This window comes from Phoca vitulina, unplaced genomic scaffold (genome assembly GCF_004348235.1).
Source record: "Phoca vitulina isolate PV1807 unplaced genomic scaffold, GSC_HSeal_1.0 scaffold21, whole genome shotgun sequence".
Lineage (NCBI taxonomy): Eukaryota > Metazoa > Chordata > Mammalia > Carnivora > Phocidae > Phoca > Phoca vitulina.
The window spans coordinates 30,409,228-30,423,284 of record NW_022589724.1 but is presented as its reverse complement, the minus strand read 5'-3'; the positions used below and the strand labels follow the sequence as shown (position 1 = coordinate 30,423,284).

The 14,057-nt window shown below is 57.7% G+C and overlaps 1 protein-coding gene across 2 annotated transcripts in view; it reads left to right on the top strand.

The window, feature by feature from the left end:
- The window catches only part of SARDH (sarcosine dehydrogenase), a 60,261-nt gene extending 47,232 nt beyond the window's left edge, over positions 1 to 13,029 (top strand). For both annotated transcript variants that reach the window (XM_032418959.1, XM_032418960.1), the window contains exons 19-22: positions 8,497 to 8,659; positions 9,159 to 9,327; positions 11,031 to 11,166; positions 11,886 to 13,029. In XM_032418959.1, coding sequence (XP_032274850.1) covers positions 8,497 to 8,659; positions 9,159 to 9,327; positions 11,031 to 11,166; positions 11,886 to 12,011 — 594 coding nt within the window. In that variant the 3' untranslated portion in view covers positions 12,012 to 13,029. The remainder of the gene's footprint in view (positions 1 to 8,496; positions 8,660 to 9,158; positions 9,328 to 11,030; positions 11,167 to 11,885) is intronic.
- Positions 13,030 to 14,057: the final 1,028 nt, after the last annotated feature.

Below are 14,057 nucleotides of genomic sequence, written 5' to 3'. Positions count from 1 at the left end.
AGGATGGGACGCAGCTAAGGGTGTGGTAGGTTGGTGCCCCAGACGCGCCGGGATCCTGCCTCCGGATCCCACATTCTCCTGAGGGCCAAGGAGGCTTGGGCAAAATGGAGTGAAGGCCTAGTTTCCTCGGTGTTGATGTTATGGGTTTTGCTGACCTCCACGTGGCCCAGACCACACGATGGTCCAGGATGGTCCAAGCCTAGGGCACAAGGGCTTTGCATTCACTGTCTAGTAAGAGGGGTGGGGAAGTCTGCCGGGCAGGGCCACAGGTTGTGGGGGACCTGGGCTGCCCCCAGGCCCCGTGGTGGCCTCACAGGCAGGTGGGGAGGTGGGAGCTGGATCAGCACAGAACCCAAGGGTCAACAACAAAGTCACTCCGGTGTTCAGCAGAGCTGGGGGCCTGTAGGCCTGGCTTCTAGGCCCGCCCTGGACTCCTGGGACCACCTCTCCTGGCCTCGGTTTCCCCACCCGCAACACAAAGCCTAGACAATATCTAAAACCCTTTCTGGGCTGTCTTGTGAGTCTGTCCAGACAGCCTGAATTCTCTCTGAATCCAGGGGGATTTCCTATTCTCCCAAATAATATCTTGCACTGGCTTCAGCACATCCTGGCGCCATATCCCTCCGTGTGAGGGGACGCTGGGGCCAGAGGGTGGGCTGGGCCAAGTTCGACGGGAGGTAACTGGATCCCAGCCAACCAGATGCAGGAGAAGAATGTGTGCCTGTGTAACGGGTAAGGCCCCCTGGTTGCAGTGCACGGAATGATGAGGGCCAGAGCCCAGACTGCACCCGGGCCGAGGGTGGGGGAGCAGGGCCCTGCCCGCCGTGACCCACACTCACGGCCAACAGATGACCCCGGCTGAGCGGCGTCCCCGGCTGAGTGCCGTCCTTGTTTTGCAATAACACCCCAAGATGCTTGGGCCCCAAGCTTCCATGAGGCTTGCATTCCTAGAGGAAGAACAAGGGGCGGAGGGAAGTTGTCCCCTTGGCAGCCAACTGACCAGATGTCCTTACCTCCCACGTGTTGGCCTCGAGGCCAGCAAGGTTCCCGGTGGGAAGCGCTCTCCCCGCGTGGTGACCAAGGGAGACATGGTGTTCCTGGCGCCTCGGCCCGGGACAGGGGGCCCCTCTGGAAAGCAGCAGGCTCTGGGCTGCAAGCTCGTCGCGAGGCACAGCAATAAAGTGATTTTCTTCTGAAAATTAATTTCAGGGCAAAAGGACATTGAATTTCTTCTCCTGATGGTATGAAGTGCTTGCAGGGGCACATGAGGATTCGCTGAGTTCAGGATGGAATGTTCTCCCACCTGCACCGGGTACCTAGCCGATTGGAGGCTCGGGCCTCCCTGCAGAGCCTCGCGCAGGGCCGCCCGTGCCTTCACGGCACCCGCATTTGCCAGTTGGGTTTTAGCCGCTGCCTAAAGTCACTTTGCACGAGCTGTGCAGATTCGCCGTGGCTCTGGAAAGCCAGGGGGCCGTGGGCGGGTCCCATGGGTGCTGTGGAGAAATCCGCGTGGCCATAGCCACTGTTGAAGGCGTCCCCCCGGGGAACAGGGTTGTCTCTTGCCACGAAAGCGTCAGGTCAAGGCGTGGCTGGAGTGAGTTTGGACGGCTCTGAGGGACCCCGGGACATGAACTTCGGACATTCCAGAAGTTCCTCCAGGGTGGTACTCCATCCTTTCTCAGCAGGGAACGCTGGGTATTCTGACGCGACAGGCCTGCCTTGCTCTGTGGGGGCAGACAGCTGTCTTTCTCAGGGATGAGCAATAACTCTGATCGGTGACTCGGAACCTGTGGTTCCAGGGCCGGCTGGCTGGGGAGGAGTGCTTGCCACTGTGGGGCGTAGCGGGAGGGTCTGTGGCCCATTCCAGGCTTCCCGGGGCCTGGAAGAGGAACCCTGAGGGTCGGACAGTCTATGGAGTTTTCAGATCCTTAGAGAGGGTCAAGTTCTCAACATGTGACTTGAATATCATACCTTTTATTAATTCTTATTCTTGGAAATTAGTTTCCAGTCATCTTTCCCCCAACCCCCTCTCCCTACCACCAGCATCCCCACCACTCTCCCTGCCATTCCCACCACCTCCTCCACCATCAACACCATCATGCCCACTACACCATCTTCACTACCATCATCATCCCCATCCCCACCACCCTTATCCCCATCCCCCCCACCTCCTCCACCATCATACCCACCACCATCCTCACCACCATCCCCATCCCCCATCACCATCCCCACCACCATGCCCACCACCCTTACCACCACCTTCACCATGCCCCCCCCCCAACGACCACCATCACCACCTTCGTTACTACCATAATTACCTCCCTCACCTTTACTACCACTGTCACCACTGGAACCGACCCCAACACTGCACACTAGCCTTCAGGAGCAGACCACTGGGAAGAATTGCACATCCCACTAGCAGAAAATTATTAGAATCAAGGATGTCTTGGGAGCCTCCAGGGGGTTTGAAACACGAAGATCCTTGAACCTATGGCCGACCTCCCCCACCCCTCCCTGTTCCTGCAGATTCAAGGCAGAGGGCTGCCCAGGCTCAGATCCCTGCCCATCCCCTGCCTCCAGGGACCCTGGGATCCTCACTTATTTAAGAGATGGCTGAGCTGGAGGACGTGCCTGCTGTTTCGGGGGTGCTGTTACACAACCAAATGCCTGGAAACTTGTAAAACTGCCATGAGCTAATGTGATCTGAAAAGGTTGGACAAGCTGGCTTGTGTCTGTGGGCGCATCTGCTTGAGCCCTCCTGTGATACTTACCCAGAAAGGCACACTCCAGGCTTGCTCTGGTGACGCACATGCCCAGGGCATCCCACGGGAGCCACGTGGCCTGCCCTGCCCTGGGCACCTGCGTGGCCCTTGATCTGAGCCGGGGCGGTGACCCAGCATCTCCCCGGATTCAAGTCATGTCCACGGATAGCTGGCGGGGGTGCAGTGAGGCGCCAAGCACGGGCTCAAGCCCCTGAATCACATCTTTACTAACACCCGAGCACCCAAAATTTTACTGAAATCCAACCACCCAAAAATAGTCAAGTGAGTCAGTCCAGGGCAGGGAGCGTGTGTCTCCCGGCTTTGTGCACGTGCGCTACCGTTGGAAACCCTGGCTGAGCCCTTGCGCGGCTGCTTCCCAGTCGTGGGCTTCCTCCGAGTGGCTGGAATGGGCTCGCCCGGGCAGGAGAGCGGGCGGTGCAATGATTAGGAGGACTGGTGAGCGATGGTGAAATTGTCAGGGGCCTGAAATCGGCCACATGGGGCTATTTATACCACGGAAAGTGATAAATGCCACAGGGGGACACCCCGGCCACTGGAGCTGATGAGCAAACATTTCCCAGGACATCCGTGGGCCTGGCGCAAGCGGCTGCTCTCCCCTGAGCCCCCAGTTCCTTATCAGTAAAATGGGCACGCCCACAGCCCCGCCTCACCGATGGTGAGCACCCTGCCTGGGGTTTTATGGGGACGATTCTGTTGAGTGCTCCTAGGAGCCTCTGAAGGACATACCGATATCATGCAGGGCTTGCAGAAGAGACTCAGAGGGAGGTCAGTCGCCAGGGATGGTGTTGGCTGCTCCTATAGGCAGTGGGCCCCTCGCCTCCCTGCGTCAGCATCTGCTGCCTCCCCCTTGCTCCTGGTGTCCCGAACATCAAGAAAGTGCAAATCACCCAGTCCCTCTGGGCTTTAGGTGTCCATCCACGGAGAAAAGCGTGTTCTTTTTTTACCATCTTAACCTTTTTTAAGCATGTAGTTCGGTAATGTTAACTATATTCATGTTGTTGTGCAAAAGATTTCCAGAAATTTTTCATCTTGCAAAACTGAAACTCTATACTGGTTAAACAACAACCCCATTCCTCCTTCCCCCAGCTCCTGGGAACCAACCGTCTACTTTCTGTCTCTATGAGTTTGACTAATTTAATTCCATGTAAGTGGAATGTGGATTAGGATTTGTCTCCGTGTCTGGCTTATTTCACTCAGCATCATGTCCTCAAGGTTCATCCATGTTGTAGCCGGTGTCAGGATCTCCTTCCTTGTAATAGTTGAGTAATATTCCATTGTATGGATAGACCCCATTTTGTTTATTCATCTGTCAGTGGACACATGGGCTGCTTCCACCTCTTAGCTATTGTGAATAATGCTGCTGTGAACATGGGTGGGCAAATATCTATTCCAGATCTTGCATTCAATCCTTTTGGGCATCTACGCAGAAGTAGAATTGTTGGACATGTGCTCATTCTATTTTTCATTTTTTTTGAGGAACCTCCACACTGTTTTCCCTAGCAGTTGCACCAGTTGGGCCCAGGGGTTCAAATTTATCCACATCCCTGCTAACACTGGTTATTTTCTGTTTTCGTTTTTGTTTTTGTTTATAGTAGCCATCCTAATGGGTATGAGGTCGTATCTCATTGCGGTTTTGATTTGCATTTTTCTAAGGATTAGTGATAATGACCCTCCTTTCATTATACTTATTGGCCATCTGTAGATCATCTTTGGAGAAATATCAGTTCAAGTCCTTTCCTCATTTCTTAGCCGGGTTATTTGTTTTGTTGGTGTTGAGTTGTAGGAGTTCTTTATGTATTCTTCATACTAACCCCTCATCAGATACATGATTCGTAAAAATTTTCTCCCACTCTGTAGGTCACCTTTTTACTGTTGGCTGTTTCCTTTGAGGCACAGAAGTTTTCATGCTTGACGTGGTCCCATGTGACTAATTTTGCTTTTTGTTGCCTGTGCCTTTGGTGTCAAATCCAAGAAGTCATTGCCAAGTCCAATGTGAAGCTTTCCCTTGTTTTCTCCCGGGAGTTGTATAGTCTTAGGTCTTTAATCCATTTGAGTTAAAATTTGTATATGGTGCAAGATAAGGGTCCAAGTTCATTCTCTTGCATGTGGACATCCGGCTTTCCCAACACCGTTTGTTGAAGAGACTGTCTCTTCTCCCATTGAGTGGTCTCAGTAGCCTTGTTGAAGATCACTTGACCGTATACATGAAGGTCTATTTCTGGGCTCTCTTTTCTCTTCCACTGGTTTATTTGTCTGCTTTTATGCCAGCGCCACACTGTTTTGATTATGGGAGCTTTGTAGTAAGTTATGAAATCAGGAACTGAGTCCTGCAGCCTTATTCTTCTTCAAGATTGTTTTGGCTATTTGAGGTCCCTTGAGATTCCCTGTGAAAGCTAGGATGGATTTTTCTATTTCTGCAAAAAGTACTCCTGGAATTTTGATAGGGATACATTGAATCTGTAGATCACTTTGGGTAGCATTGATATCTTCATGATATTGTTTTCCAATCCAGGAACATGGGATGTCTTTCCATTTACTCGTATCATCTTTCATTTCTTTCAGCAAAGTTTTGTAGTCTTGGTGTAGCAGTGTTTCACCTCCATAGTTAGGTTTATTTTTAAGTATTTTATTATTTTTGATGCTATTAGAAATGGAATTGTGAACAAATTTCCTTTTTGGATTGTTCATTGTTAAGGTAGAAAAATGTCATTGATTTTTGTATGTTGATTTTGTATCCTACAACCTAGCTGAATGTGTTTATTAATTCCAACAGTATTTTGGGGGGTCTTTAGGGTGAGAAAAGGGTTTAAATAAAACCTGCTTTAAGGCCCTTCCTGATGACCTTCCATGATTTTGTGACTCCAGCCAGGGCCTGTGGTTCCTGTAAGAGAGAGGGGCTCTGTTTTTGCAAGGGGGTTTGCCTCAGTTTGGGGCTTGCTTTTAAAGTCAACCCAACCCAATCTTTACTGGCAGATGACTGTGAATCAGGCAACATGCTTCCCAGGAACTCAATGATCACAAGCAATGGCCTCATGCATCTATCAGATAGGGGCACAGAGGCGGGGAGAGGTTGACCCACATGAGTCTGGTTGACCCAGAACCCATGTTCCAGTTATCCTCATTCTCAGCTTTCTCCCTTTATTACATGTCCCTACTCAGAAGAAATGAGGACTCTCCCAACTCCACTGCTTTAGTGGAGACAAATGCAGGATGTCTCGAGAACCAGTAATTCTGTGAATGTAGAAAGGTACCTGGAATTCCCCAGACTCTTTCCCTCACTTTGCCAGAAGCAGAGGTCCATCTGCCCCTGTTTTCCTCCATCATTCAAGAAGTATTTTTTTAGCACCTACTGTGTGCTGGGCCCAAGCACAGGGGTGCAGTGGAGAGCCAGGCCCGCCAGCCCTTGGCCTCGTGGGGCTCCTGGGAGCTACAGAGGAGCCCGGGAGAGCTCTATCCCACCCCACCGGTGAATTCACACTGAGCCCCAGTGCTGACCCTCTTACTTAACTGGGAGCATGTGCGTCTGACATGAACCTGCGATCTTGGGCCATTAATGGGTGAGCTTTAAAAATGATTTTTCCTGTTTCAAAATGAGATTGGCTTTGAGCCCCAAGTTCCTCCATGGGCTGTCTAAAATTAGAACCCCGTTGACAAGGCAATCTTTGTCAGGGGCCCACGACTTGCACTAGGGAAGCAGGGAAATGTCAACAGTACATTTTCTGTGTCAATTTTGAGTTTTTTGAGAGGCCTGGGCAAATGGCAACTCAGAGCAAATGTTCACTGTTTCAAAAGCTTTCAGAATCCAGCCCCTCGGCAGCAATGTGATTACAGTGTCAGATTTATAAGGAGCCAGGTCTGTGTTTGGGAGAGTGGCCTCCGCCCCCTCCTGTGTAGACAGGATCCAGCCAGAGCTGCACAGGCGGACTTAGCTAAGCTCACGGCAGTGATGGGATAAGCTCCTCCATCCCTGTGAGCTCTGCACTTGGCTGTTCTCTCCACGTCCCTTTTGTTTCGAGGATGGTCCTGGGGCTGACCTCACCTGTGGGGACACTGTGGGCTCAAGGACTTGCCTGAAGGCCAGGAAGCAGGAACCCATTGCCAGGTGTGTAAATGACATGCCAGCAAACCGACCGGGCGGGGACAAGACCCCGGCCATCGGCGTCGGGCAGGGAGTCGTGGCCCCTGCTGGTGTGGCCTCCGTGCTGCTGCTGGCCTGGTTGGTGTAGAGGTGTGCCAGCCACACGCACCCAGAGACCAGAGATGCATGTGCTCAGGCTGGGCCCAGTGCCTCTGTTTTTGTGTCGTCCCCTGGATGTTATTTACATCGGTCTCCGCCACCGTGTGGGGCCGAGAAGGGCTCCAGTGACGTGATGTGCAGAACTTAGCCCAGGGACACTGTGTAAACAGCACTGTCATCTACGTGGGGGTGGGGGCCCCTGGTCCTTTGCAGGCCCCTGGGGCCCAGGTCTCACTGAAGTGACTCTCACAAATGTCTGCAGCCTGATGATAAGGTCCTTCCAACCCCGCTGCAGGCCTTTGTCCTGCCCTCCCCAACGTGCCCGCCCCAGCTCTGCACCCCGGCCCCAGCTCTGCGCCCCGGCCCCAGCTCTCCTGGGAGGCCTGTCTGCAGCCGCAAACTCCGCTCACCTTGTAGCCGGGCCTGTCCCAGGCAGGTGACTTCCTTCCCAGCACTGGCCCGCCCTGGCCATGGTTGCCACAAAGCTGCCTTGTGCTTCTGGCTGAGTCCAAGACTCGGGTCCTGGGGACAGAGGCTGCCTGTCTTCAGAGCCCAGCGTCTGGCTGAGGCTGACCAGGCTAGGGAGCAATCACAGGGACGACTCAGCGCCTGTCTGCTTCCCTTCTTGAGGCCTCTGAACCCACGGGGTGCAGCCGTGGTGAGCCATGGGCTGCGCCACCGACCTCCCAGCAACTCGCTTGCGCACACATCTCGGGGCTTCTTGAAACAAAGCCAGGCTCCTGACCCCATTTGCAGAGGAGGAAGTTGAGGCCAGAGGGAGTCTGGGGGACTTGCCAAAGGCACTGTGGTGTTCGCATGGTGGCCTCCAGAACAGAGGTCTACGTCCCAATCCTCACCCAGAACCGGCAAGCTTGGCCGTAGTTGGAACTTGCCGACTTTGCTGATGGGATTAACGTAAGAATCTTGAGATGGAATCATCCAGGATCAGGGGGGGTCCTGACTCCAATGACAAGTGTCCTGATAAGAGATGAAAGTAAAGAAGACACGGACACAGAGGAGAAGGCACGTGACACAGAGAATGGAGGGAAGTGACCACAAGCCAAGGAGCACCTGCAGCCCCCAGAAGCTGGAAGAGGCAAGAAGGACCCTGTCCTAGAGCTTCCAGAGGGAGCACAGCTTGCTGACACCTGGACGTGGGGCTTCGAGCATCCAGAACTGGGAGACAGCACACTTCTGCTGTTTTAAGTCCTCGGTCTGTGGTCATGGACACTCACACAGTGACTGAGAGGAGTTGAGGCCTGGGACCCTTGTATCCACTTTCTCCCACTGGCACCCCTTCTTCCCCTTAAAGATTGCCAGAGCCTGGAGCTCTGTCCTTGGACACCCCATGCCTTGGTGGCAGGCCGGCCTGGGCCCAGGGCCAGCTAATGAGAATGGTGACAGTAGGGACTGTCCATCAGTAAGTGGCAGCTGGGCCTTGACCTGGGTTGTCTGAGCCGTGCCCTGTCCCCCCAGGTGCGGGCCATGAGGCTGTCCTTCGTGGGGGAGCTGGGCTGGGAGCTGCATGTGCCCAGGCCAGCCTGTGTACCCGTTTACCAGGCTGTGATGACTGCAGGCGCCAAGCACGGCCTCGTCAACGCCGGGTACCGGGCCATCGACTCCCTGAGCATCGAGAAAGGTGTGTGCGGGAGCCACGCAGCGCCGGTGGGCCACCCAGAGCCATGCTGTAGGCACGGGGCTGTCGCCCTCCTGTACTTCTTTCCTGTCCCCAGTCTGCTTCCCGTTTACCCCCTCATGCCTGCTTCCCCAGCCCGCACCCCCCGCCCCGCCCCTACACCCTTCCTGCACTGCCCGTGAACGCGGTCCTCCACGCAGGCCTGGGGATGGTGCTGGGGTCTCTGACACCTGTACTTGGAGGGTGAGCGGGAGAGGTGCTTGCCCGGCCTTGTGGGGACGGGGCCAGAGCTGGGTTGGGAGTCAGCGCCTGGCTTTCCCTGGGAGGTCTGAAGAATATGGGGCAGCGCTGCCCGGGTTCTCCCCAGCATCTCAGCTAGCAGTGCAGAGGCTGAGGGCTGGCCCAGGCGACCTTCTGCAGGCGAGGACGCCCCCCTCGCCGGGCCTTCAGAGGAGCCCATCCGCCACTGCCGGGCACTGACCCCGGGCTCTCCTCCCCACAGGCTACCGGCACTGGCATGCCGACCTGCGCTCCGATGACAGTCCCCTGGAGGCAGGCTTGGCCTTCACCTGCAAGCTCAAGTCGGCCGTCCCCTTCCTGGGACGGGAGGCCCTGGAGAAGCAGCGGGCCGAGGGCCTCCACCGACGCCTGCTGTGCTTCACGGTGGATGAGTGAGTAGCCCGCGTCCTGCGTCCAGCGGCAGGGCCCGAGGGGACATGGCGAGGGCACGCCCTCCTCAAACACAGCTTTGGAGAGAGAAAGGCGCGCCGCCGCTGAGCCACCTCTGTGGGGGTGGATCCAGGCCGAAGGCCCAGCGTCCCTCTCACTGTGCAGCAACCTCCCGCTGTGTTCTGGTTCCATCCTCCCCACTGCCCAGGCTGGGGCCACCTTCCCCACTTCCAGATGGAGACCTTCGGTGCCAGGGGACAGGGTAACTCAGCCACAGGAAGGAGAGCCCACGCTGCAGGGACCCAAGCCCCCCCACCCAGGGCGCAGCTTTGAGCAGGTGGCTCAGCTCTGTCCCCGGGAGCTGGGCCTGTGCTCTCCCTGGACTCCACTTGGGGCCAGCGACTCTGAAATGACAGCACCAGGCTGGTGTCAGCCCCGCCACGGCTCCGCGGGAATCTGGGTAGCATCGGTCTCCCGGACCGCGGCGGCCGGGCTTGGTTGATTTGCCGCTAACAGGTAGCCACAAATGGAACCACTTCTCCCAGATTTCTGGAGCCATCAAAGGAAGTGTCAGGAGCTTCGGGGGGGGGGGGGGGGGGCAGAGAGGGCGGAGCTGTGGCTTGTCATCGTCCTGCTGCTTCCCCCCGGGCTCCTGTCAGGCAGGGCCTCGTCAGGCTGCTTGTCCACCTCCTGGGGACCAGCTTAGCTCCTGTGTGGGGACGCCGCCGGAGCAGGGGTCTGCGGAGCCCTCCGCCCCGTGGCCCTCCAGAAAGCGCCTGCAGCCTGACCCCTGGGGCTAGGAGCAGCTCGGACAGCACTCGCCACAGCCCGGCTTACCCTGCCCGGGTGTTCTCTGCTGGGCCACCAAATCCACCCGGAGCTACAGCCAGGGAGGTCCCAATCCTGATGAAGGTCACGACCAGGAGTTGTAGGGAGCTGCCACTCAGCTCTGGGCCCTGGGCCACATAGGTGGCCTCCCTGAGCCTGTTTCCTCATCTGCCAACGGCACGTGCTCTGCAGGACTGGGGTGGGACGAAAGAGCAAGGGTATGCCATAGACCCTCCATCTGTCCCAGCCTCTTCCCCAGACGGTCACAGAGGCCCCCGGACCTTGTCCCCGCGGCTCGGCTCTGCGGGGGGATCCATAGCCGCGTCCGCATCCGGTCCCAGCCTGGCTTCCCCGGGCTCTCCTCGGGGGCACGGCCCTGGGCAGTCAAGCTCTCCATAAACACCATGAACGAGGCGCCCGGAGGGACGAGTCCGCAAAGATTTGCGCCCAGACTTGCCCAGTTACTTCTAGGCGCTGGTGCGGCCGTGATTGCAGGTTGATCTGTGTGTTTTCTATTCTGAATTTTCAAAAACGTGTAGTCAGCACTCATACCTTGCGCGTACTAAAGAAAAGGACGTTTGCTAGATGACGCGTCCTATTGTGAAAAGAGAGCCAGGCAGAAGAAAGCAAGCCTCGGGCCATAAGGTTTTAAATCGTTCAGAAGTCAACGGAAACCCAGTGGCGAGGTGGGCTTCTCCCGGATACCTGCGGCCTCCAGACACGGGAGGCAGAGCCTGGTTGCGGTCTGCTCCGCTCGTCCGATCATCCCCGGGAGCCTGGGCGCTGGCATCCTGGAGGCGCTGGGCTGGCCCCGGGGCCGCACAGGTCCCCCCTCTGGGGGCTCCGGGGCCCCAGCCTTCTCTCTTGCTTCTTCCAGAAAAGTGCCCATGTTCGGCCTGGAGGCCATCTGGAGAAACGGCCAAGTGGTGGGCCACATCCGGAGGGCTGACTTTGGGTTCACCATCGACAAGACCCTGGCCTACGGCTACATCCGGGACCCCAGCGGCGGGCCGGTGAGTTGAGACCCCCACCCTAAGGGAAGCCGGGTTCCTCATCAGACACCACGCCGGCACCCCTGCGCCGCATGCACCCCTGCACCAAGCTGCGGGGGGGGCGGTGGGAGTGGCGCACGGGTCACTGCTGATGGGGCCGTGTCTCCGGGCAGGGTCAGGGGCTGTTTCTGTATTTTCTGTCTGAAAGAATCTGACTTCGGGAGCTCCAGGCTTCCCTTGGTCAGAAAGAGGCTCTGGGCCAGGGCTGGCACCCCGAGCTCCTAGAGCCTGGGGCAGACGCCAGACGCCTGACCACCCTCCCAGGACCCCCTTCGTCTCCTCTCTCCCCTCATCCCAGACACGCTCCCGGCGTGGGGGGCACGTGCATCCGTGTGCACGCGTACATGCACACGTGTGCACACGCATACAGATGCGTGTGCGGGCATGGGCACATTTTGCCACGTGACACTTTATAAACCCCAATAATCCCCCACTGAGCCCGGTTCCTCCCTGTCCTGCGGGAGAAACCCCACTGGTGCCAGACCACGGCTCTACTGGGCCCCAGGCGGTCAAGTCCCACTCGGGGCACCTACCTGCTCAGGGCAGCCCCTCGGTTGGGAGGAGGGCCCTTGGCACAGAGGGGAGGAAGGGAGGCCGAGCCCCCTCTAAGAGGCAGGTGGGTATGAACCCAGCATCCACAAGGTGACAAGTGACCCCCACCCCCTCCTCTCCTGCAATAGGTCTCACTGGACTTTGTGAAGAGTGGGGAATACGCTCTGGAGCGGATGGGGGTGACCTACCCTGCCCGGGCTCACCTGAAGTCCCCCTTCGACCCTGACAACAAGAGGGTGAAGGGGTTCTACTGATATGCCCACGGGGCGGAACTTCCACGGATCAGGAGGCCGAGACCTGCTCCATCCCTCGCTGACCATCCACACAGGGCCCGCCGCCCTGGCCCAGGTCCTGGACCCCGACCAGAACATGGGTCTTCCCTGCTCTTACTCCAGGCCTGCTAACCCCCCAAACAGATACCAGCTGAATGGACAGAAGACTCAGAGGGCCCATCCTGTGGTCACTGACCAAAGGATGGTCGCTAGGCAACCCCTACCCCCCCCACAAAACAACCGTGTAAAGTCTTGGGCTCAGGCAGCGTGCCGTGTGGCCCTCTATAAGCTTCCGGGAAGATGCTCAGTTAGCACTTTACACCCAGTGTAAAAGCAGGGAGGCGGAGTTCCATCTGGAATCCCAAGCCTGCCTGACAGGCGGACCGCCCAGAGCATCACTGGAGAGCGTCTGGAATTAGGCACAGAGTAAGGATTGACTAGAACTGTCTGCCGTGGGCGCAGTATGGGAAGCATAGAGCAGGTATGCCAGCTTGGCTCGGTCCCCGCGGTCAGGCCACGGGGCAGGATGGCCCATTTCCCAGATGCTGGCTGGGAAGGGAGTCTAGAAAGCAAGCTCTTCCTGCCTTGACCTGCTTTTCACTTGGGAAAGCCTTCTGACCATTGCCAGCTCATGAAATAGGTGAGCAGAAGCAGGGCGTGGGAGGGGTCTCCCCTCGCCCGCCCTCTCTCCCTCCCGGCTCACACACCTGCAGGATTTCGATGGCCACCGGGCAGCCCAGGGCCCGGGCAGCCGCAGCAAAGCTGCACCACGCGGTCCTGCCCAGGCTTTGCCTGACCCTCTGGGGAGCAGAAGACAACAGACGTGCGGGGGACAGGGAGGACGGGATTCCCGCGGACACACACAAGAAGCAGTGGGGGGACTGGGGTGTAGGCAGTCCTTGGCGGGCCCTGGCTGCTTTCATATGCTCACACACTAGCCGGCCCCGCTGTGGACTGAGCTGGAACAGGTCAGGCTAATAAAGTCAGAGTCGTGGGAAGACGTTTGGGTTCAGATGGCCTTTGGAAAGCTTTTTGGCCCCCTCGCCAGACCACAGGCTGGGGAGCTTGGGCCTCTGGCTTTGACAGGCCTCCGACACGGGAGCACCTGCAGCCTCCCCTGCTCTCAGGCGGGCCTGGCTCCTGCCCGAGAGAGTCTAGTGGAAGCTGAGTGGACCCCGAGGGGCCAGAAATGGAGAGGAGGGGAGACAGCTTCCCAGATGGCCTGGCCTGCTTCCCCGGGCTCTGCGGTTTGGCCACGGAGCCCTGGATCGGGCGGTGTACGTGTCCCCCCCACCGCCTGTCCTGGGTCGGGGGGGGAGGCTGAGGGTGCGGGGGGCCAGACCCAGGTTCCGATCCCACCCCTGCCTCAGGGGCTGAGCTCAGAGGCAGGAGTCCTCACGGTTGGCGTGTTCGCTTCTCTGCCGGGGAGAAATAACCCCGGCCTCTCCCGGAAGGGCACTGGGTCACAACGTGGGAGAGGCCACGGAGCCACCTCCCGAGCTCTCCTGGGCGTCCTGCCGGCAGCAGCAAGGTCTAGGCCAGGCCGCAGCCCCAGGTACGATGCCTCGGAGGCTTAGGGATGGGCCACATGGCCTTCACCTCCAAGTGTCCCGGGGCCAGTCCTTCCTTACCCCCCAATCTAGACACCTGTTGCCGTACCTGTTTTTGAAGGTTCTACTGGACAAGGAATGGCAGGGCCCTCACTGTGGCTGAGTCCTGCCACCAGGAATTGTGGGCAAACCGGGCTGAGCTTGGCTGGGAGTCAAGACAAGGAGAGAGGGGGCTCCTGTACTATCACACTCCACCCGTGTGCCGGCCTCAGCAGTCCCTGGAGCTCACAGGGCCAGGGGGGCGCTGTCCCCTCCGGAGGGCAGGTGGAGAGGCCCCTACTTAGTGATGGTCCTGCTGGCTCCTGTCTATCAGGCGGGCGGCACTGGGCCGTCAGAGACTGCTCGGGTCCCAGATCCCGGCGCACAGCCCGACTTCGGGTCCCAGATCCCTGCACACAGCCCGGCGCAGGTCCCAGAT